Source organism: Amia ocellicauda, chromosome 16 (assembly GCF_036373705.1).
Source record: "Amia ocellicauda isolate fAmiCal2 chromosome 16, fAmiCal2.hap1, whole genome shotgun sequence".
Taxonomy (NCBI): Eukaryota; Metazoa; Chordata; class Actinopteri; order Amiiformes; family Amiidae; genus Amia; species Amia ocellicauda.
In genome coordinates this window covers 18,195,561-18,221,082 of record NC_089865.1, presented here as the reverse complement: position 1 = coordinate 18,221,082, position 25,522 = coordinate 18,195,561, and the positions used below count along the sequence as shown (strand labels likewise).

Here is a 25,522-nt window from a genome sequence, read left to right as displayed (position 1 = left end):
AAACATCTATATACAAACTAGATGCTGACTCGTCTACCGTGTTGTTCTTGTTGAAAATTCTGGTAAGTCCCATAGGCTTGATCCAGACTCTTACCTCACTGTACGGGTCGCCACATCACTCACATCTTATATTTATACAACCAATCGAGTCATAAGACAGGAAGCATTAGCCTATCCTTCATTCCATTCGCAATTCCAATGAAGAACAAGTGAAAATATTATTGTTTCAATTGTGTTTCAGCGGCAAACCATATTGTATTGAACAAGATGAGAGCTGCAATGATCAGACGATTGAAAATCTGTAATAGTGATTGACTGGTGGTGGAAAATATAAGCCTCCCATTCTTCGAGCCCCCCTGTCAAATTCCTTGGCCAGGAAAAAAAGTCTGCCTTCCGTTCATCAGCGCAGTCTCCACACTGCCAGCTCTACAAGGCGGGCAGTGTAGCCTCACAGCACACCAGCAGGAGACAAAGCAGCAAAGTCACACTTGTTCTCTTAATGCGGACGAGTGAATTGACAATCTGAGTTGGGCACAGTAAAGACCCCTTTTGTGGGGAGAGCAACTGTTTTGGGGAGTCCAGCTGCCCTGAGAATGGCTACACTACACTCCTTCTACTCTCTCCAAGTCATGTGTGACTCAGTGTTTAGGAGGAAAACGCAATGACTTGTACGGTGAGATTCGTTTAGACCTGAAAAGTAGGTAGTGCTGGGATGGAGCTTCCAGTCCGAGCCGTGGCAGGCACGGTTGTGAAATGAAAATCACTTTTTAGGTATTGCGCAAGTGGTGCAGGAGCCAGTTCCCATTAGGGAACATCACAAGATTCAATGTGCTCTCTAACCTCAACCATAGACGCTCAGTATACATCTGAGAAAAATCAGCAATGATTCATTCTCCTCATTTCATTCATTCTTCCTCCTTTAGGACGTTCCCACAGTACTGTAAATTTAATCGGGCGGCTCAGGAGCATTAGCTAGTTTTAAGGAGCTATGCTTTTACTGTTACTTTCCCAACATAAGCAAATAGGAACTGATGCGATTAAGCTACCGCAAATTAGCATAATAAACATATCTTTAACATAATTCATACAATTACAAAAGCCCATGAAATGTTCTCTATAATACAATATTCATGCACATTTTCTCGTTGCCTAAAAACAGACTTCAAAAGCTATGAAATTACATTACCATGAGACATCCAAAGCACTGGTTGTTGGGTGACCATAATTCCAATTTTGCTCAGTGTAGCTCATTAAAGTTAGATACTGGTAATGTTAAAACATCAGTGCAAACACTACAACTACATGCATAACTACAACTACATGCATTTCAATGTTTTTCCAGCATTCAGTCATCACACTTTTTTCAGTTTATGTAACCATATTTATTGTAAGAATTCTTATTCAGAATTATACATCGTTTTTTCCAAAGGCTAAAAATAATAATACCCACAAAGAAGCTTTAGCATACTTACCAATTATAAACATGTTTATAAATAGCAGTAAATCACAAACAAATTAAGCTGGGCCTAAATTTAAACCACTTTTTATATTTTTTAAGTTTTGGCAATTTTTTATTTATCAAGGGATCACATAATAAAGTTAAAAATAAAGTCTGTCATTTTGCAATTAAATGCACATTCCTGTTGTTAAGTGTGGCTGGTTTGTTACCCGTTAAGTTAACATTATGTATGGAAACATGTTCATAAACACAACCATACCCAATTTATTTTAAACGTGATAATTCATCAAAGTGACATGCAAAACAAATCTTTAAAAGACAAGATTCTGGTGCCTCTTTGCAGCTTTCAGATAACAGTTTGGGTTCATTTGCAGAAGGTATTTTTAACATGGAATTCTGCAAGAAAATGTTTGTCTTTTTCCAGAGATGAAAGCTTGATGAATGTTCACTGTTTCTTAGGAAAGTTTAGTAAAGAAAACTGGATCTTCCAATTCGCAACCTAGAAGCCAGTCAGCACTCAGAGATACCCCTACAATCTTGGATTGCTACATTAACATCTGACCCATGAAGAACAGGATATATCACCTCCATTTACATTAGATACATCACAAGACACAGAAGTTACAATCTGAACAAAATAGGTTTCAACAGGTCAGTCATACAGATCATACTTCATAAGAGAACACCTAAAGGGTTTTTTGAGAGCTTTCTCATTCATATTCAATTTGAAACCAAACAATACATATTTGCACATATCTGCAAATAGAGGTTTATCATACTTGTTTTTCCAGCATTTACTTTCATAGTCATTGGAAAACAGCATGCTTTATCTACTTCATATTTCACTGTGATTACATAAGGAGACGTTTTCAAGGCTGTGCTGTCTGTAAGGTTTGTCTTCTCATAAGCAGGTATGGGGAGATTATAGAAAGAAATCCTCAATCATTACATTTGTAGTTAAATGTGAAATGTGCTGATTTCCCAAATATATGTGGGAAATGGGAAATTAGCCTCAGTATCACACTACATAAGCACATAGGACAGCACAGCAAAGAACATCTAATAGAATCTTAAATAACCCTGGTGAGATGCAAAGTGCAGGAAAGCCATCTAGAAAATATCAACATGCAATATCCAGGAATCCAGGAAAAGGGGTTCAGAAGAAATATTTGTGATTTATAAGTATTTTTATTTCACATTTTTGTCCCAGCTAATATGATAAGTTAATGCTTGCTCACAGAGTTTAAATCACACACCACATTGAATGTAAATGTATTCCATGTCCAGTGATAAAAGCTTAGCCCAACAAAAGCTTTACACAGTGGGGCATAGTGACCACTCATGAAATCTGGGAAATTTCACGCTGATGCCAAAACAAAGGGTCAATTTTATCATTTTTATTAGCTGGGAACACTTTGATTCAAGAATAATTATTTATTAATGAATCTGAGAAATCTATCTGTACTACTTTATATTGTATTAATTACTCGTATTACAATATGAAGATGTGTGGTAAGAGTATATTTTTCATCATCCTTATTTCTGTAAATTATATTCCTTGAAATTATGCTTTTTTCATTCCAAAACTGTAGAAAAGTTAAAGCTGTTAAAAGCATAATAACCCCTGAAATCAGGGATAATTATTTATGGAACAGTCCCTAACATTTTAATGCGTATAGATATAAATTACTGTTCCATGAAGGTTGATGTGCACATTCACCACTAGTGTATCTGACTCTGACTACAAACAGTGATTGTCTTTACAAATTAATTATTTATTCTACTGATAGATCAACAACTTGCTTGAATCTCTCTTAAACTGTTTTAATTTGATCTGCAAGTATAGATTATGTTTTAATGCAGTAAGTACAGATACACAGCAAGGAAGAGCTGGAGTTGAAAAGGGGAAAGGAAGTCGTAACTGGACAGCATTTCCAGATTCATAGCATATTAACCAGCAGAAATTGATTTCAGTGCACAGTTGGTCATTCTCTAACTTCAGTGTCTGCCGATTAATGAGCTTCATTTATTAACCCTTCTTTTCCACTACAACGCTGATTTTCATGCTATCGTTCCTTCTTAACGCACTTCACACTGAGACTAATGCAGACTATTTTTTATTTTTTTTTGGTTGACAGCACTTTAAGATATGGGATAAGCGTGGAAAACACTTGCACCTCAGTAGCCAGAAATTCTGCTTGTTCAGCCCACGCTGTGCGAGTTCATTTGTTCGTCGGGTTACAGGCAAACGAGACATAGAGACATGACCTGATATTTAACACACTCCTGGGTGAGGGGGGGGGGATCTTTTTGCGTTTCTACTATCCCCCACCACCACCAAAACATTACAGTTATCCCAAAGACCCTTATCACTGGCTTTCTGATCATCCTAACTGTTGCCGTGCATCAAACGTTTTCACACCCACTTAACTAAACCTCCTTTTCTCTACCCCAAGACTGTTCCTGTCATTGTGTTCCCTATCCTGCTGCTCTCCTTTACTTGTTCTGATTTTACCAGTTTTGCGTGAATATTTCTACATCTCCAGCCTGTCTGCCTGCATTTAAACTCTCAACAAACGCAGTCATAACATCTTGTGTATGTACACCCCACAGCAAGCACTGTGTAGTGTCTACAAAAACAAGAGAATATCAAACTGTGCAACCTTTGATTAATAACAAAAGTTTAAAATGAAGGAAAATGTTTTTAGCCATGATATCAAAACAAGGAAGAAACACTAAACAATTACTGTTGATCCTATTTTATCAACCCTACAGCAATAAACAATTCTCACAGTGTTTTATGCAATTTCAAGGGAAAGAACTTTGTGGATCTAGGAAAGACTAGTGTTTTTACCGCAAACATTATAAATGTCTACATTATGAAGATATTACAAGATTGCTACAAAATGACGAAAAAGAGCAATGGCTTTAAAGCTAAATAATAAAATACAGATCTGTACAATTGTATCTTTTATTTATCTCCTGCATCATGTTAAGTCTCGATGAAACGATGAAACAGACACTATACCTGGTTTCTATGTGTAAGGAAACACATTTGAATATAATGTAATTCTATTATATTTCTGTGGAATGTAAAACGTTGATTGTTTAATACATGTTTACTTGCATTTTTAATACAAATAAAATGGGTATAATCTCTAATAAATGATTATGTAAATAATTATTTAAAAAAACCTTTCCGATTCCGAAACCTCTTCTTGAAACCATCTGGAAATCCACAGGTTTGAGATATGTTGTTTATCCCGTTTTTTCAGCGTTAGTTCCTGTGACAATGGCAAAGCCAGAGTTTGGGAATTACATGACAAGAATCTGCTCCTATTGTGACCCTTCTTGCAAAGGTACAGCCTCTTTGTCCTGGGTTTCAAAGCAACCGAAACAGAAACACAATATTCGTAAAAGGTTTATACACCGAAAGAAAAGATCGAAAATCCTTCATTCATGGCTCTTCATGAAACGTAACTGTAATAAGGATGTGCTCAACATTGTTTTGCATAATAATAAACTATGCTCAAGAAAGTGCAGTGATTACAGAGCTACACGCTGGGGTTTCTTAACGCTTACAAGCAGCGTCTCCAACAAGTCTAGCTGTAGTCACATCCACTGTCCTCATGTACCACAAAGCATGCATTTAACTTGTGAGTATGATATTTAAATATTAAAACCCATCTTTAGACAATTGGAGGAGGTCACGTTTGTCTCTACCATTTGTGCAACTTACATTCCCTTAAGTCTTAAAGTGAGGCAGGTCTCACCTCAAGCTAATTTCAATTTAAAAAGTTTCAACAACTACACTTCAAACTAAAGTTTTTTTTTTTTTAGATGATAACAATTCTCATATACATATAATTCTAATTCAGTAAAAAAATAAACTGTCAAGCTGTTGACTGTTCTGTTGCAGAAAGCTTTTAAACACTCAGTGCTTATGTTTGTAAGTGCTCAATAAACACATTTATTTGTGATGCTGAGGGAAGCGCTGTAACTCAATCATACTGGGTCCTATCAAGACATCACAGAGTTCCTTTAAAGACACCACATCCATGTGCCAGAGTATAATCAGCAACAAATGTATATAAATAAATCATAATTTCTTTTATCAGTACTTGTTGATGTCATATTCTAAATACATGTTTTGTTCCCAAGTTTTGGTTCCTCATTTTTAGTTTACATACACAAAATGTGAATAAAGACTTGAAAAGCAATAGTTCAAGATGAGAAAATAACTGAAACAAAATCTAGTGATCAATGGCAAGACGATGAAGATTACAGAGTTTGCTCAGCTATTGAAAATTACAAGGCAAATACATCACAGAGCAACATCTAACCAAAATGGCCCATTTAAGAACACTATAATACTAATTACAGCTGCTTTGAGAAAAAGACTACTGAATACCAATTTCTGTAAAAAAAAAAAAAGAAGAAGAAAAGAGAAAAAATAAAAAATAAACTTTCCAAGCCCCCACCTCCCATCCAAGAAAGTTTTTGTTGGAATTCAATGCAAACATTAATTTAAACCATTATACCAATATTGTCATTCAGTATTTTGTTTTATTTATATGTTTAAATTGATATCAATAATCAAGGTATGCACTATTTAAATAGGACAATTAAATCAGCTAATTAAAAAGTTTTCTTATATAAGACTTTATGATGTTCCTTTATTGTTCAAGCTATATAAACTCAAACCTCAATAAGCAATACTTCTCCACCAAATTTATGAGATGTCAAGTCCACATTAACCTATCTTTAATTTAGTTCTTCAAAAGCTATTTTATCAAGTTGATATAAGATACTGATTAAAAATGTTGAGCATTAAGTTATGAAAAAAACGAAATCCTTAGTTTAAATTTTCCTAAAAACTTTCATCAGTGAAATGTAACTACTTTAAGAAATTAAAGAAACTACTTTTTTTGTTCTTAAGTGAGCCCTGAATGTTGAGAGCTAAAATTAATATTTAAATCTATTGCATCTTTTATTTGAAGTCAGTTTCTCTTCACAATCTCAAAACTTTAATTTTGTAGATTGATATCAAGTGATTACATTTTAATATTCCAACACTATTTAATTAACTTTAAATAAGGATGAATACCTGAACTAAAAGAACACATTTTAAGGATACAAAAAAAATCTTAACTGTTAAAACACTTAAGATACACCCCATTATCCAATCATTTCAAAAGTCTAAAAGATTAAGTAATTATCACCTGACAAGTACTAGAATTAATGTTTTTTTTTTAATTAAAACATTATTTCACTGTATTTAGATTATACTTATTGTTTCTAATTGAATTTAATAAGCATTCTTAGAAAAATGTTTCAGAATAATAGAAACAACAAAATTATAATGATGAATATATTTTTTTATGGGAAATATACATTATATTTATTCAGGAGATAAATAGTATAATTTCATTAAACAACAAGAGAACAAACTAAGAACAAAATGTATAGTTGAAACAAAACATAAATCATTTATTTAAATTATTTAAATTTGAATACTATAACTTACATGTCATATAAACAAACATTTTTTTAAAAGAACCATATTAATATCAAAGTACTTGACATAGCTAACATTTATTAAATCCTTACTCTGGATTTCAAATATTCCGTTGTAAACTAATTATAAAAATCAGAAAAACACAAAAATGAAAGACAATTAAAATGTTTCCTTCTAGTTTCGTGACACACACACACATACATACATAACAAAACACTTCAAAATACAAATGATACTGACGTATGGCAGCAAATACTCATTTAATAGATTTCTAAGCAATCACAATTTTTTTAATTAAATCAATTAAATTATATTAATTTTGTGAAACATATCTGGTGTGCTAGCTTTGAGATACTAGATAAAAACATATTTCTAAACAAGCAATTTATAGAAAAATACAATCATAGCTTTTCCCTTTAAAAACGTACTGAAGCCAATATTATCATTCATTTACAGCTTAGATAAAAAAAATCCTAAGCCAAAGCAATTCAAACTCAACACAAAACTCAGTAGAGAAAACATAACAGCTGAAAAAAGTAACAAGTACTTTCACAATATTCTAGAATTCAGCAGCATTTTACACAGTTCACAGTTTATGAGAGACACCCCCACATTATTAAATGGTATGCATTATCGGCATGATTTAATATTACAACTTTCAGTAGTATGAAGTGCTGTGATTCAAATAGTAAATTAATATTACAGTGAAGTATTAAAGATCCTGACACAACATTGTGCATAGGCAGTCCCTGATGTTAATTTAAAGGAGTTATTCACCATTCCTTTCAAAAGCCTCTCCTAGTTGAACCAAATGCACACACAGCAACCAATTCAATTAATAAGACCATTCATATGATTATTTTAAACACGAAAAGAACAATTTTGGACAGAATAAATGCACCATTACATTCTCAAGACAAAGAGACGTTCAGTCAGCCAGAAATTACAACCTCTTCCATTGTGGTGTCCTTCCTATTTTGTGCATACTTTATTCCATGCTCAGTCTTTGAGTCTGTGTGCTGAGTCAGACCCCCACCCCCCACCTCCCCTCCACACACACACACACACACACGCACACACACACACACACACACACACACACACACACACACACACACACACACACAGTACATAGCACTGTACCATGAAGAAAGACACATCCTATAGACTCACACACAAAGACAGGAGAGGAGATGGGAGCCCATTTTGACTCAAGGCCCCTCTAAAGACTGAACTATAACCTGCATTTCATATACTGGGGGAGAGCAATAAGAGATACTTCTCAAGCCCCCTCCCTATAGAATCTCATTAGGACTGTTTTTTGAATAAACATCAAATACAATTCTAAATGAATTAGATACTAAACAAGTCCAAAAAAGGCTGTGTCAACATTTTAAATACACAAAAGGTGTTTTAAACAGTCTGCATTTCTTTGTTTCTCAGAACAATGAGGTGAGAGTAGTATTTGGGATTGGATAGATAATTTTCTAATTATTTATTATCCAACTTGTTATGTTTTTCTCTTGCAAATCCTTTAAACGTTCCACTGATGAAAATGAACTCCAAAAATTCACATTTCATTTGAATATTGGAATGATCCCGTTTTATATACCTGTATATAGATAAACCTGCACTGACAACTGAAAGTACACATACAATTAATTGAATAATAAAGGCTTAATGAAGGAGCTAATCAACTAATTTTAATGGTTAGGTGTAGTCAGACTTTGTGAGTCTTCTTACATTACAATTCATTCTAATACATATTTTAAACTTTAGTAATACTTGTTCATGTTTTGCTGGGAATACATCCTAGTGGCTGAGAAAATCAATATGAATACATTTTTGAGTTTCAGTGTTCACCAATAATACAATATACACACAAAGGTAAAAATTTGTTTTTGATTTTTTATCCTAGTGTAGTATAGAGTCTGAATTCATATTTTGTTTCCCTCTCTACATAATTACATTTCTTTTAAAGCATTAATTGTTTACCTCATATTTCAGATTAACCTGAAATATAGAAAAGCTAGATTTGTTTTAAAAGAGCAGAGTCACAAATGTAATTGTAATAATCATTGGGGTGGTGGGTGTCTTAGTGTTGATACGCTGAAAATGAGGGTTATGCGGTTATTTGAAATATATATGAAATAATCACTTGAATATTTGACAGCCCCAGCAATGCAAATAAAATTGTTTCATTTTTAGATCAGTTGTCAGCCCTCATCAATGATTCAATAAGGATGTATCACACCTGGTTCAATGGCAACAATTGAAATCTCATAAATATATATGCAGTGAGAAATACTGTATTTATTTTAAAATGTATCCAATTTCAGTAGGACAGTCTCTGAAATGAAATGAATGTGTTGATTTTGGATGTGTCAGAGGGCGAAGGAAGCAGTGTATCAGACCTAACCTTGCCTCCACTGATACATTGTGTACACCTATTGATAAACTAGCTTCCGATAATCAGACATTACAAAGATTGACTCTTTCGCCATGTCTACACTGGAACATTTTATTTAGTATTAATCTCAACTGGTTACTTAATAAAGGTAACAGGTTAAGATATGTGTTACACTAGTATGAGGCATACTTGTACAGCCTTTGTAACTTTCAATTTCAAAGTTAATGAGTAAGTTAATAATTAAGAGGAGATTTCGGAAATATCTTTTAAAAGAACTTTCATAGGATAACCATGATCCATGAAGGAGTGTGTTAATCATCAGCCCATTCTGTGGGTGCTGGTTCTTAAATAGACAGCATTTACACATTTTCTTATATATAAATCCAGATCATGGATCCTGTGATATGGACCTTGGTGAAACAACTGAATATGAATATACCTTATACACATTTTTTAATTATTATAAAACACCCTTTGTCCAGGTACATATAAATTATCATGTTAGCAATTGTTGTGGCATTTTAAGCCATTTACTGAGAGGCTAGAAGATCATGTGAATGGTCTAATATTCTCTATCAAATACAATCAAACACGTGTTTGATAAAAAATACGTTGCACACCTATAATGAAATAGTAGTAGTGTAGTAGTAGTATTGTTGTTGAAGTAACTTTTAAAAACATTTAAATAACTATACAAAAGCAATGTATAGCTTAAAGTAGATGTGTATCAGTTGCTGTAAGCATCAACAAATTAATTCAGTACAAAATTAAATTAAATATGCGAATAAAACGGTTTTTTTAAATACATACAGCTTTTTCTGTCTAGGGTTTGTAATTTAATTGAATTCAGTGCATTTCCACATTTCCGCGAGAATTGGCATTAAAAAACAAAATGTTTTGAATTTCCGTATGCCATAATTAAATTATTTATTTTGAAGCTTGGGCTTTAAGTTTTTAACAACAAACCCCAAATAAATATGTAGAGTGGATATTTGTAATAGCTTATGTAGAAAAACAACCTCTTAAAATCCCCTCGTACACGTTTACAATGAGAAACAGCAGGTCGAGATGGAGAAATACAACTGCACTTTAAAAAGATGGAAACAACGTCAGTCGTCAATCATGACATAAAAAGGTCTGAAATATTTGATATATTGTATTTCATTTAAAGTGTATTTAGATAAGGTAAGTATCTTTCATGTTGACATTGTTAAAATGTTTATATCTTGAACTGCTCGATAACATAACAGTTATCTTAAAGATTTAAATATATATGATTTTAACAGATTTGTTTTAATTGCTTATATCCATATAATCGTTTTAAGGGAACCGAAATGTTTATATATATATATATATATATATTATTACTATGAACGCACATAAACATTTCTCAACACGTGAATGATTGTGAATACATTACGTATTATTATTATTATTATTATTATTATTATTATTATTATTATCCATCCATCCCCTGGTATGCTCGTCAATATTATTTTACATGTAAAGTTGAACTCATGATATGATTTAAGTGGTGTGTATGTCCTAGTTGGTTAATTAACAAGTATTTCAATTATATTAATATTGCTTGTTTTAATTCGAGCTATACGTTTCTCCTTAGTATGTAAACAAACGCAAAACAAAGAAAAATGCTTTCGGTTTCATCTACTAAATCTGATCGATGCCCCAAATGATTTTAACCTGAGGTTCAATGTGATGTTATATAGGATATTTACACAGTAAACACACAATAGGTAATGAGGTCCTTTGCCAGCCGGATCATGCAGCACTCTCTGGATGGGTAATCTAACAGTCGTCACCATGTTAGGACGGCTGTACCATTACAGCTTCCTTGTAAACCTGGTCTCTGGCCATCTTAAAAAGCATTACATACATGGTCTATTGTGCAGGAGAATATAGGGACTACCTTCTTTAGGAAGACAAAACAGGCGATTTTATTTGTGCAAATCAGCACCCTTAGGTTTCATTAATGCTCCTCTTCACAATAATAAAATACACCCTAGGCTCAGTAGTCATACTTTGCTAACCCATTTTAAAGATCTGCTCAGTTCAGTTTCATAGGCCTGAATATATCAACCCCTAAATTGTTTTGTTAGGGCAGGGACATTATGAATTTTGCTGTTTAATCTTATAGAAACAATCGTGCCTGAGCAGGAATCACAATCATTTTAAAAATACACAGAATGAAATCCCATGCAGTGCATACGTGCCCTACATATCCACAGAGGGGTCATGCATGGCATTAACCTCTCACAGTGCGCCATTCTGGGTTTTTTCTATGCTTCACTCTTACTACAGACCATGCTGAACAAATACACAACAGACACAATGTGTGTGCCTTTCATAAACATCTAAGAAACTTAGTAAAGAACCAGTGACAGAGACTATAGAAAGATGATCTGGTAAATGTAATAAAAAAAAAGCTTTTCATTGACTTTCTATACCTCACATATATAAAAACATTGTTGTCGCCTCAAAAAGCAGAATCACATACATCCTGGAAGAGGGAGACCAGTCACATGAAATAGATTTGAGCACTGATTACAGTTACAATACAATAGTCTGAACATTTTATTTAAATTTAAAAATGCATAATATAATATAACCAGTTTCTAATTGTATTGCACCCAATGTCTTCTGACACAGAGCTACACCTCAGACAATGTCCAATCCTGGATCTACACATAAACATTTAACTCTTCAACATACCTGCAAGGTAGCGCAGTACAGTATAGAAAGCTTTACCTACCAGTTGTGACCAAATTAATTAATACAGACAAGCAGGCAGACACAAAATGCAGGCAGATAGGTAGATGATGCCTTATCTGCACAACAAATGGATGTAGGAAAATTCTGGAACAATTTCACGTCCAACTTAACTGGTATTTCTTTTTTTCAAATAGGTGCAAACTAGTCAATAACACACTCAACTGAGTAAAAAAGGACCATGTTGTTTCAGTGAATAAAACAGCCTTAATAGATATGCATATAAAAAAATCGAATAATTCTCGCCGAGGGTATAATTACTTCAACGTCAGCAAACTGCCTTGTTGTTCACTCTCCATTCTCTGTTTCTAAAATGACATCTGGTGAATTTTCCTCAGATCAATTAATAAATACACACTGATATCTAAATAGACCCACATGCACAAACAGTGGCACGCCGTGTGAAACTTTGTATCACAGATTTGCTACAAAGACAAGGTTAACAATCACTTCTAGAAACAATTTTCTGTGTTACAACAGGAAGTATTTCAATGGGCTGTTTTGCTACCGTTTCTTTTAACGATTGCTTTCATTAACAGTCGGCTTTTGAGGACAAATAGCAAATGTTCGATTGGAATTAATCAAAAGCAATAAAATAGCGATTGATTCCCAAACATGATCGGTTATAGAGAGCTGCAGAAGCTCCCGATGTTTGTCAACACAATCTCAGTTGCATAATGAAAGTATTATTTCACAAAACAACACAAACATGTGGTCCTTACTATACATCGCATCTTTACATATTTGGAGACCTCTGTGCTAGTGTACACTTTTTACAACAAACAGGAAAAATATAAACCCTATATAGTGTTACCTTAGTTTTTTGGGAACAGAGTAGTCTACCTCAATCACCTTCCCGTGTAATTCAACTTTGCCTGTGGGGAACAAAATAAAAACATATCAAACAATGTAAAGAGCTCAATTAAATACCCACTATGGGGGGCATATATACACGTATTATGCCAGATTGGGTTTCAGGTGAAATTGACAGTGTTTCGCATCTCCCTGAAAGGACCCACTAACTTATTAACAGCAAATCTGAGCAACTTTTATTTATTTTTTTTGGAGGGGGGGGTCCTATTTTCAAATACGCGTGGTCTTCGCACACTATGTACACTTGCGGGTGGATATATATATATATATATATATGTAAGCCTAAATGTGCATTAAATTGAAAGAAAAGCGGCGCCAAAAGGGGCTGATGAGCTCATATTTAAAAACTCACAATGAAGGACAGGCAGCCATGCTTTCCACTCCCACCTCCCACTTAGCTATAGGGATAGTTTTTTTTTTGTATGTTATTTTTTTTTTTTTTTTTTTTTTTTTTGGAAGAAACAAAATAATAAGGCATCTCTTAGGTGAGCCTCCCCGGCACTGTCGGCTCTTCTTTATCCCACAGGCTTGTTTTCTCCTGCCTGTTGATAACGGGGGCTTCATTAGGCTGCGTTGCGAGGGCTTGCAGTGTCTTTTTCCCTTTTCGGTGCGGTTGTGCAGAAGTGGCCTGGCGCAGCTCGGAGTCGAGGCTCACCTCGTCCCCCCAGCTACCTGTTTATTAGCACTTTCCTCCGGACCCCCCTCACCCACCCACAGGACACCTCGTAAAAACATAGCCAGGCATCACAGGAACATGGATGTGGCGCCTTCTTTGTGGTTCCTCTCCTCGGGTCTTTTCAATAAAATCCAGACAAAAAATAACTGAAAAATAACGATGCCTCCCCGAGCATCAGACCATCCCGTGCCTTTCTATGGGTGATGGCTAAGTTGCGCCCTTGAAACGACCAAACTGACTTTTCACATCTGTGCGTTTTTGTGTGGTATTATGTGAGGCTGTGGCACGTCTTTCTTTCTTTTTTGTGTGTGTGCTTTTTAAGTCGGAAGGCACTGACTGCTCTTCAATTTGTCCCATTTTGAAGACTATCTGAACTCTGATGTAACACACCATCTATACATACGCCGTCCCGAGCTGGAAACTGCTAGGATCTCCCCTACTCCTCCTGCCTTTGCCAGGGCTTATTTTGTGTTGATTTCATTTTACCACCCAATGTGGGATCAACAAGGTCTCCGAAGTTTAAGGTGCACTTACCAGACAGAGTCTCAATGGCTTTAATGGCCCAGTTTTGGTCGGGGAAATCCACGAAGGCATAGCCGGACTTGAGCAGCACCTGGTCGGCTAGCGGGAGCTTCCTCTCCCCGAAGAGCTGCTTCAAGTCCTCCACCGTGACTGAAGGGCTCAGGTTCCCGATGTATAGTTTGTTCATGATCCAAAAAGAAAATCCCGAGATGGAAAACCAAATTGGGAGGCAGGAATCCAAGAGAGAGGGAGAAAATACCCAAAGGAAAAAAAAAAAAAAAAGAAAAGAAAAAAAGAGGGAAAAACCTGCAAAGAAGCAGCAATCACCCCCCAATTCCACTCGACCCCCCAGCTCCAACTATGCTCTTGGCCAAACACTCTTGACTGGGGTATAAAAAAAAAAAAAAAAAAGTGTCGCTACGACGCTACTCGGGAGCCTACAAGCGCCGCCTCTAAATAAAACCTGCCTTCAAAATATCAGGGAAAATTGAGTGTTTGCAGCCCGGCCGTGTTTATGGACTCACTACAGCATCCACGCCAGGACTGATCCCGCATGCACATGCCCAGACCCACTGGAGACACATCCACGAGTGGGATGGAGTGGCAGCGGGGCCATTCCTGCAAACCCAGCACTGTCTACTGCTGCTGGTGTGCAGGCTAGTGCGATTATTCTATTATATGATGTGTAATGCAAGAGTTACAAAGTAAGGACACCCCCCTCGACAATGCACACACAAATAACAACCAGGAGGACGTGAAATCGTGTGTTTGTCTTTAGTAATAAGGGGTTCATAGTGCGTGGGCTCCGCCGCTCTCTTTGCAAACGTGCTTTCCACAGCGTTGGTATTTAAACCCCCCTTTAGCGGCGCTGCGCAGTGACGCCGCCGCCCGGGTCACGCTTTTGGGCAGCTGGCGTCACCTGGGTGTCTGTTACGCATCTCCGCTCCATGAATGGCGACCGAAATGACAGAAAGGCGGCTGTGACGGCTCCTGCCCTGCACTTGTTTGTATTGCTGTTTTCTCCCTGCGCTGCCGCCCGTGAGTGTAAGGAAGAGAGGACGGGCTTCTCGCTTGATTGAGGCTTCACCCAGCCAGTGCAGGGATCGGGAGCCGCTCTGGGTGGGAGATGACTGGCAGCTCTCAAAAGCACGCCTCCCCACATGGTAACGTAACTGCCCAGTTAATCATATGACGTCGCAGACGTTGTGTTGTCCCCAGCCTTACTGTAACGCGGTGTGGCAGCGGGGTGACAGGTTTATAGCAGCTGAGGCGTCGGTGCACAACACGTCACTACCTAAACAGGAATGCAAACAAACTCTTCTCCCTGTAGGCACTTCCTGGGAAAACGTATACGTATAAGTAGTCTAAAGAAATCGGTGTAATCAAGGTGTAGGAAATGTTTAAAATGCTGATCCTCAGTGCAAAACTATTCTCGCCATTATTGCGGAAGTGCAAAGCGATTGGCCCTCGTTAGAGGAGCATTGTACAGCTGGATGAGTGCGGGCTGCATCAGGGGTGTGAGGTGTCTGATATATATTAAACACAGTGATGCGTTGACTGTTGCTTTCATTTGGATCTGCCTACTGATAGTCAGATTCAAGGCAAGACAATGCAAGTGTATTATCAAATAGCCAGACGCGTTTTTACAGCGAACTTTGCCCTTGTGTGATGTGTGTGTCCATACAGCCTTGGAAAAGTTCACATGTAAAATAAATGAAACCTTAATATCAGCAATCAAAACCATAATTTATCTAACTGAAAAGTAGTTAGGTAATTGCTTGTGCAAATGCAGGTAAGTATCATTTCCTAGGTAGCCATGCATGACTAATTGTAGCATAAATAAAAAGTATAAAGAATTCGAAAATGAAGAGCGCATGTCAAGATTAATTTGCATTCAACACATTTTCAGTAAACGTCTGAAGACCGACTCGCAGATGGAAGTTTACGCATGTGTAAACAGAAATGGACATTAAAAACCACATGCATGGGTGTTTTGTACATGCAGCTCGTACGCATGCACTATAGAGCTGCCTTCAAATCAGTTCTGTTCGACCCAAATCCCCCCTTCAAGGGCGATTCTATAAGGCATGTTTTGATGGCAATCCTATGTATAGCGCCCTTCCCGTTTTCAACGGAGTATACCAAGAGATGCGATGCACCTTTCTTTGATGATAAATTAGCATTGCTGATCTTATTTCACTACATAGCAATGGGTTTGAAAAGCCATTTATTTTGTAATTGTTAGTTTCCAGATAGGCGCTGCTCGAACAGCACCGATTACCTGCGCAATTCAGGTGTAAGAATAAAGGTCGCGTTCTCGTAGCGCAGATTCCTTCCATTGATCCCATTGGTGGAGCCGCGCAGATCTGCGGAAAACTGCGACACACGAACGCAGCCGAAACAGTGCCAGGGACAAGAAAATGGTTGACGTAACTTACTCATTTAAATAGCTAAACATTTAAATTTCACATTCGTTACCGTTGTAAAAGTACTTAAATGAGCAGAATAAATTACAGTAGGGTGTTAATTAATTAATAGGAGCTGAAGAGGAAGGTTCCTTAAAACCGCATTACCAGGGGGAGTTGTTGCCCTTGATAAAATCAGGAATCAACGAGTTTCATCAACTGTATAAAAACATGCTCCCGTCAAATGGTTGTTTCGCATGTATGTATAGAAGAGCACACACACACACATATATATATATATATATACATACATACATACATATACATATACACATACATACACACACACACACACACATATATACGTGGTCACGTTTATGCTAATGTTAATACATTTATATTCAAAATCAGAGCAGATTGTTTCTCTATGCACATCTTCGTTTCATTCCTTCACTTTAGCCTGGTGGAGGTGGCATTTTCATACATCCGCATCCTTCCACGTTATTACTACTGTGAAGTAGGGCAATGCTTTGGCTCATCATTTTAAATCTGTTAACACCAGTAACCAAACATAGCTACACAAAATATCCTGTAAAATTGCCCAGACAGAGGAAATGGAGCTCAGTAAATTAAAGAAAGATTTCCATTTGTACAATCAAGGTAAGTTAGGTCATTTCCGATGGGTAAACATCCTTAACAAAAACCAGGCTGTGATTAAATCCCAAGCACACAGATCTACAATTTGTTTCCATTTCCCTTTCCTTTGACAAAGCAGCGACTAGTCTCATCACCCAATGGCTTCTTCTGAATTCTGTGGTAGCCATTTTGTCTTGAACACCCCAAATAAGGCTAATGTGTGTTTGTCCTTCTAAAGTTCCACACTTCTAAACTGTAACCTGGAAAAATAAAACTCTGCTTAAGTGCAATTCATTCGTTATTAATTGTAATAGGAGCCAAAGAACATTTGTAAATACAGTAGGAGAGATTATGGTGTAAGAAGTCATTCTGTGAAATGTACTACCTCATCAACACACACCTTTAGGGTTTAAATTCATTAGGCAGTTTTTATGAAATACAAGAAACTTTACAACAAGTAAATAAAAAGTATTTTATAAGGAACAAGTACACAACCTTTAAAAGTCTTGCAGCAGTGATTAAACAAAAAAAGCTCAAATTCAGTGTTCCGAGATTGTGTTTTCACACCTTCAACTTATATACACCAATTAGCTTCATTGGAATGGGGATAACTCGCATGAAACATGCTTGTATGCACCTCAAACGTTTATTTATATATATATATATATATATATATGCACACAAATCCTAAATAGTGAAGCCGATTCATGTTTAGAGAATTTTATACAGTTTAAAACTGAATATATATATATATATATATATATATATATATATATATATATATATATATATATATATATATATATATATATATATATATATATATATATACACACACACACACATATACATACACATACATATATACATATACACACCCATATTTGTTCAAACATATGTACTGAAGAATAATCAAGTTGTTTTAAGATTGATCTTTAGTTTGGAATAAATAAATAAATCCAGTTTTCAGAAAGCAGCTCTTTCCAAAAAAAGGGAGCTGAAAGAAATCCTACTTATAAACACACTATGGACACAATTGTGACCACTACATTGAAGTGCCATTTTAGTGGAGGGGAAAAATGTATGAAAACAATCCCAGCTGGGACATGGAATACCAACAGATTGCAAAAAGAAGGAAGAACACAATCTTAAACAAATGCATCTAAAAATATCCAAATCATTTTAATAGAGGATTTAACAAACCTAGGATAAAATTATGACTTTAAAAATAATATAAAATTCCACATGTTGAATGACTGAGTACAATTTAACAATAGGCAGTTGTGTAAAGAAGCAGTTTATTGCTTAATTACTCCTGACTTAAAAGCATATCCACATGACATGGTTTACCATAAGAGCTCCATAAGCCATTACAAACATCTCTAGAAGCTCTGTTTACAAAAACACATTTAGTCTGAAGAAAATAAAAATGGGAAAAGCACATAAGCATCCAACTGTGGGGGGAGATGGGGAAAAGCAAAGCAGTAGTCCATAAAGTTTAAAGGTACAAATAAATTCAAAACATTTACGAGTATGTGAAAACAAAAACTAAAAACAGCTAAAAAAAGTCTAAACCCAACCCCATCCTCAGTTACGTCCCACCCTTCCAAAAAACAAAAACAAACCGAAACATCTTCATTGAAGGTAGCTGGAAATCAGGTCTGTTAGTAGTGACCTATAAAAATAAAAAATGATCATGAATCCTTGGTGTCCCTCATGTGTTCATGGACAACATTTTCGACCTTTATGAAGAGGTCACATCAAAAGGCAGAAGTCACAATATAAAATATACTGCATGAGGGAGGATACTATATTCACTTGTTAAGCACTGCCTCAGATTCCTAAAATGCATCTATGGTGTAGAACAAACAGAAGAAAACACTAATCACTATCAAAAGAGTCCTATTCATTAGAAATTACAGGGATGCATGTTCCACAAAGAATCTATAAATATCAGTCAAGCAATACTCAGTTTTCTCTGTGGCGTATGCTGCAGAAGACTGCACACTCATGTACTAGGAGACGAGATTCACAGTTAGGAGGAGAACTTACGGGGAGAGTAGGAGCGAGACCTGGACCGTGATCGATACGCTCCACGGCTGTAGTATGGAGATGGGGATCTGCGTCTGTGGAAATGATTGACAAGTTTAGAATTTCAAACAGTGCAAGTGTCAACCCTTCACAATTCACATTTGGCATTTGACTGAAGCAGTTGGTTACAGATCCACTGTTGCATCAGCAATCTCTGAACATTCTCAGAACCTCAGAATAATCCAGGTGATTCATAGAAGTCCCCCAGCAGACTGCTCACAATATTAAATGTATATCCCATTTACTGGATGCACTGAAGATTTTAAAACTGTCCAATTTACATTTTCAAAGAGGACACCTACGAGTTTAATCTACAGATTACAACCGTACAGTTTTGCAAAGACAGAGAACCGATACGTTTCATACCTGTAGGACCTGTAATAGTCCCGGTCGTCATAGCGGTCATACCCTCGGTCATACCCTCGGTCATAGTAATCTCGAGATCTCCGAGAACTGCTGCTGCCGCCGCCGCCGCCACCGCCGCCGCTGCCACCTCCACCGCCGCCGCCACTGCCGCCGCTGCCACCACCACTGCTGCCACCTCCCCCACTGCAGAGCGAAAAAACAAAACCATTACTAAAAAGAAAAAAGGCTACTTCTACCCTTGTGTTATTTTGTATTTTTTTGCTGCAAATTGGCTTACAGTTTTTCAATGAAGTTTCTAATTTTAGAACTCATCAAGTTGGAACTTACTATGTAGGCCTTCCCATATAGATCCCAGGTGTGGGGGTGTGCGGCCTCTTCGTGATGGAGAAATCCACTCTGATTCTGCGGCCGTCAAGTTCCATTCCATTAGCACGCTCCTTAGCCTAAAACAGACCAAAATAAACACCTGTCAGCATACCAGAGACTCGCAGGAAAACCACACAAGACCTTACAATACACAACTCCTTAACTCCAATTCATTAGGGTGTTTATTACTTATACATATTATACATATCAAACTCACTGAGCTTTGCTAGTGCTATAAATTACTGATATGGAGATTATGGTGCCGTAACAACTGCTTGTTTTCATAGGCAGTTCTGAATGTTCTTGACATCAAAGCATAAGGAGCGTTACATGAACTGCACAAGCAAATCACCTCCCGGGGTTGACAAAACTCCAGATAATAATCTTGAACTCACTTCTTTAGAATCTTCTTTATTCTCAAAGTAGACAAACGCAAATCCTCGGGAGCGACGCGACTGCTGGTCATAAACTATGCTGACATCAGAGAGTGGCCCATATTTTGAGAATACTTCTCTCAGGTCTCTCTCAGTTGTGTACAGACTGAGACCAAACACTCCCAAGCAGTTGTTGGGGTCTGGATTTGCCTGTTTACAGAGAGGACAAACGCACATATTAAGTAAGTTTCTTGAAAAAGTAAACCACACTGCTGTAAAGTTAAACACTTGAAAGTAATGTACTGCAATTATAAGTTCTAGTAAGTAACCATTCTGAAGAACCTATAACCTATGAGATATAACTCCTGATCAATGTGGTTATATAAAACATTACAAAATATTCTTACAAACTAAGTGTTTAAGGCTTGATTTCCAGTATCTCTCACGGTTAGGATTTCTCCAGTTAATACCCAAGAATCTTAAACTGATGCCTTGGTAAATTCAGTTAAAAGATGACATCCTGTTACCTAAAAACCCAATGAAGTGCACTTTTCCAAATCAGCATGGATAAGGGCAGAGCAGGCTACAAGGTAGATCAGCAGCAATGGACGCTCTTACCCGGTTGCCAACATGGCGCCGGCGGTTGGACATGGGGGAGTGGCTGTGGCTGCGCCTGCGTCGGTATTCCCCGCTGTAGGACCGGCTCCTGGAGCGCCGCCGGTGGGAGCGTGAACGAGAGCGCGAGTGCGTGTAGCGTCTCCGAGAGCTGCGGTGAGATCGAGACCTGCACAAACGGCAGCACATTCGAGCACAGCCAGGAAAATGTTTCCTCACCACCAGGGTTGCTAATCTGAAGCGTCTCTGCCTAGTGCTTCCCTACATGGAGTTTATACTTAAGAATGCCATGAAGGTTGGCAGGAATTGAGGGCAACAACCTCAGTGTGTGTACATATATACAGGTAAATTAGTTTCTATATTCATGCAACTGCAAGGAAATGTGGCACATTTAATCATAACTGTGTGAGAAAGATTCAAGAAGTTACAGAAAAATCTGAAAGCAACCAACCTGGACTTGGAGCGGGAGCGGGAGCGAGACTTAGACTTGGAGTGGCGGGACCCATCCTTGGAGCAGGAGCGGGCTGGGGACTGAGCAGGAGAGTGGCTGGCAGACTTGACTGACACCCGTGGACTCACACTCCGGGAGGCAGAGCGGGACTCCTAAATTAACCATTGAGAACATGCCATGAACACAGATACAAACACCCATTTAAGAAGCCAGCAGGATAAATCTTCATTCTACTTCAAATCATTTTAACCCGTTACAGGCTAATCCCAAGGAGCTCATTCTTTACTTCTAAAATGATCCTGATGCAACTGATTTAGACATTACGTTAAAAAGATATATATAGATAATTATATAATGAAATAGTAATTTAAGGGCAAAACAGGATCAACCTGCAACAAGTTGAGTTATTAAACTCATGAAATACAAATTAGGAAAACTACAAATAAAACCTCAGTGTTTAATTTGTAAATGGCAGGTAAACTTAATTAATAAATTTTTAAATAATGGCTTAAGATAGAAATAAACCCTGTATATTAATCTTTAAATCACATAATGCATGCACGCTTTTAAAAAAATTATACAGGGACACAAACAGACTAATAATTACTTAGCGCAGTGATCTTATCCCAGATTACTTCTGATCTTAACTTCATATACATTTCTTTTCTTCTTTCTTCAGTTTCAAATTCTGACTTCTTTCATCTTCCCCATTTCTCAAACTGCAAATATTCTACATGTGGGAACTTCTTTTTTTCTTATAATTAGCATGCATTCTCAAATTCAGCTTCACATATTTGAGCTTCAAATTATTCTTATTAAAAACTTGTCATTTGACTTCTTCCGCATTTTTCTTCTTCCACCCTTAACCTTAACAAAAAAAGAAAAGGATGAAGCATGTATAAAAACTACAGAATCACAAAAAGAAACCAAGACCTACTGTCAAACAATCTACAAAATGTCTTATCCTTGTATCCATATAAGCCTAATTAAAACACTAAAACAGTCATAACAATTTGGTTTAGGTTATTTTTTTATTATTATTATTATTATTATAAAATGAACTACAAATATGCAATATAAAAGGATTGTTCAGTGTATACACACAAGGAAAAAAAATGAAGACCGAGAAACTATAAAATGACAAAGTCAGCTTCGTCTCCTGTTGTAATGATGTAGGTTGTAGATGTACCAGATACCATCACTTAGTGTACTGAAGCACATGGCACCCGGATTTTGACATCTGTGGAATGTCAAACATCCCAAATTTGCATTGCGTGTTTTAGGTCCTGCTTACAAACAAGATGTCTACCTTTTTGGAAAATATGTACTATCCCGCTTAAGTTTCTCACTTCTAATGTGCAGTAGAAAAATAAATGTATTGCATGAACTAGTACTTAAGTACTTAAAATTAGATGAAACAGCATTTTAGAACTGTTATGCTTTCAACAGAGTATACAAGAACTAAAAATACTTAAACATCAACTGTATAATAATGTATAAAGAGTAGGAAACCCCCAATTAGTTTTGGACTTAAAATGTGAGAAAGGATAAGCAGCAATGAATAAGTGACTCCTTTACTGAAGTGAACTAAAAAATAAACAATGGCATTGACAATCAAGCTGAAAATTCAAACCCTTTGGATTAAGTGGACCTCTGTGGGGATTGAAGCTTTAAAGACGAGCAAAGAGTCAAGAGGTATATAAATGTGTCAATATTAATGAAAGGAGAGGTTAAGTTCCCTATACACATCATTGCTTCTCAGGAAACCAAGCTGACCTTTAGATTTAATTCCATTTATGCACACATATGCCATTACACTCAAATCCCAAATTTTCACATATTGAAAGCAACATATGCATTGTCAAACTTACGGTTTTTCAGCAGAGAAAAACAATGTATTATATCTTATTTCACAGATTGAAAGTGGCTATTACTGAATACTATACTTAGTTATGTATACCAAACGTATACAGTGTTGCTAGGATGGAAGCACAGACGAGATGCAAAAACTAGATCAAATTAATGTGCCACAAATCACTTTTACACCTGCAAACTTCCCATTCAGCCATGCAGTTTGTAAAAACTTGAACATCGTTTCTTAATGATGTCCAAATACCCGATACTACACTGCTTTTAAATCAATGCTGTTCAGTTTCTACCTCCCCCAAAACTGATAAACCCAGCACTTAATCTAGGGCCACCTACTTAGGCAGAAAGAAGAAGGAAAATTAAATAAACTGGTGTATAATCAAATCTATAACACTTGTCCCGAGAAGCCATGGCATTGACAGCACTCCAGAGAGACATATCCGGGACACTCACCTGAATGCCGAACTACCTACATCTTCTATACAAAATCCTTTCAAAACTATCATATATGGTAGTTTAATGCTTCCTCTTCAAATGCCTGGCAACTGTAATGAGAAATCACCCTGCTTCCCGTCGGCAGTGACAGCATTATACACCCAGCCACAGAAATCAGTTCATTACTAAAGATCTCTTTAAATAAAGATAAAATTGCAGCAAGCACATTAAATAGGTCTAAATGGGTCGCACGTTTTCTGATCTCTTCGGGTAAGAAACTGCTATATTTAATATTCATTATCACTCAAATGAAGGTTTAGGGGGTGTAACGAGTGACAGGTGGGTGAAAACGCAAAGAAAAGAGATCAGATAAGAAGAGTAAAGTTAGTTAAGTATTTAAAAGACACGGTGGCTCGCAGTTATCTTTTAAGTCAGAAGAACGTAGCTTTTTTTGTTTGTTACAAAGTCAACCGTATAACTCATGATAAAAGTGGCCTCAGTAATTTAGTTACGCCATTTTCACCATATTTGATATTATGTAACGAAATATGGAAATGTGAGGGACTTTTCGATAGCGCATTATTAACCAGTATATAAAGCGTGCACTACATCTTATTATCCGGGCATGCATTTATATTTTAGACTATGCACAAGAAGCAAGAAAACGGAAAAATGTGCTTTTCGATTAAACTCAATCCACAATCCAGCCAGATTCCCCCCCACGACTCCAACCTCCCTCCCTCCCTCCAGCAGCCGTCCCCCCTATCAGAAAAAAATAAAGCTGTGAGTGACGGCTCACGCAACCAATCAGGAGCTCAGGACCCGCAGCACGGGGGAATGTTCGAGACGCTCTGCGCTGGCCTGAAGAAAGGAATGGCGGCCCGAGAGACGACTTGTGATACCAAAAAAAAATCCTGATTATTTCGGGAACATCCATTGTCTTCATGAAAACACATTAAAAAAAACCTTCCTCGTTAAATACTTCATTTTACGCACCCGCTTGACAAAATCCTTCTCGTTGTCGCTCATGTCGTCGTGAGATTTCTCTAAATTGCGTCTCAATTACAGCAGCGAGACTGCCGTGCGCAAGGCTGCCTCTCTCCTTTCTCTCCCAGCGACGCAGCCGCGCTCCGGCGGAAGTGACGTCCGGACGCAGACGCGCGGCGGGCTGCAGTTGAGTGGCTGCTGTTGGAGCGCAAATGTGCGCAGTTGTGCAGATCTACACAATTGCAACGATCCTATTGGTGGAGCAGCGCAGAACTGCGGAAATCTGCGCTCCACTGGCGCGACTGAAGTTGCCCATTTCCTTGTTAATTAGTTGAACTTGAATACATTAACACACACATTAATGTAGTGATAAGTGATAATAATTAGACTGCATAGTGTTATCTGTTCTATTTAAATCAGATTCTTAGGTTCTGATATAGTTTTTTGTTAACCTATAATCTTAACTAAAATAATATGAATAAAACACAGAATATCATGTTATGTCTTCAGTTTATGACAATACACATATGTTAATTAATGTAAGTAAGCCAATTAAACCGTAGTATGTATACATGCTAGAACGGCGATGTAGAACAACCCGTGCACTATGGCACGTTGCGCTTGCGTGTGTGGGAGACAAGCTTTATTTTCAGTTATTCCACTGTTATGAATGAATTTGTTA

At 36.9% G+C, this 25,522-nt stretch overlaps 2 protein-coding genes across 5 annotated transcripts in view; both read right to left on the bottom strand.

Moving 5' to 3' along the window:
- The window catches only part of igf2bp2a (insulin-like growth factor 2 mRNA binding protein 2a), a 76,051-nt gene extending 61,404 nt beyond the window's left edge, over positions 1-14,647 (bottom strand). For all 3 annotated transcript variants that reach the window (XM_066687598.1, XM_066687599.1, XM_066687600.1), the window contains exons 1-2: positions 14,258-14,647; positions 12,989-13,049 (exon numbers count right to left, since the gene is read on the bottom strand). In XM_066687598.1, coding sequence (XP_066543695.1) covers positions 12,989-13,049; positions 14,258-14,432 — 236 coding nt within the window. In that variant the 5' untranslated portion in view covers positions 14,433-14,647. The remainder of the gene's footprint in view (positions 1-12,988; positions 13,050-14,257) is intronic.
- Positions 14,648-17,744: 3,097 nt separating this feature from the next.
- On the bottom strand, positions 17,745-25,000 carry tra2b (transformer 2 beta homolog). 2 transcript variants are annotated; one of them, XM_066687341.1, is made up of 8 exons: positions 24,850-25,000; positions 21,550-21,701; positions 21,102-21,267; positions 20,505-20,693; positions 20,071-20,186; positions 19,744-19,926; positions 19,339-19,412; positions 17,745-18,961 (listed from the first exon to the last, which is right to left on the bottom strand). In XM_066687341.1, exons 1-8 carry the CDS (start codon positions 24,880-24,882, stop codon positions 18,951-18,953), a joined length of 924 nt encoding a protein of 307 aa, XP_066543438.1. In that variant the 5' UTR covers positions 24,883-25,000; the 3' UTR covers positions 17,745-18,950. The 2 variants fall into 2 exon arrangements, with proteins under 2 accessions (XP_066543438.1, XP_066543440.1); XM_066687343.1 differs by having other exon boundaries at positions 21,102-21,249.
- Positions 25,001-25,522: the final 522 nt, after the last annotated feature.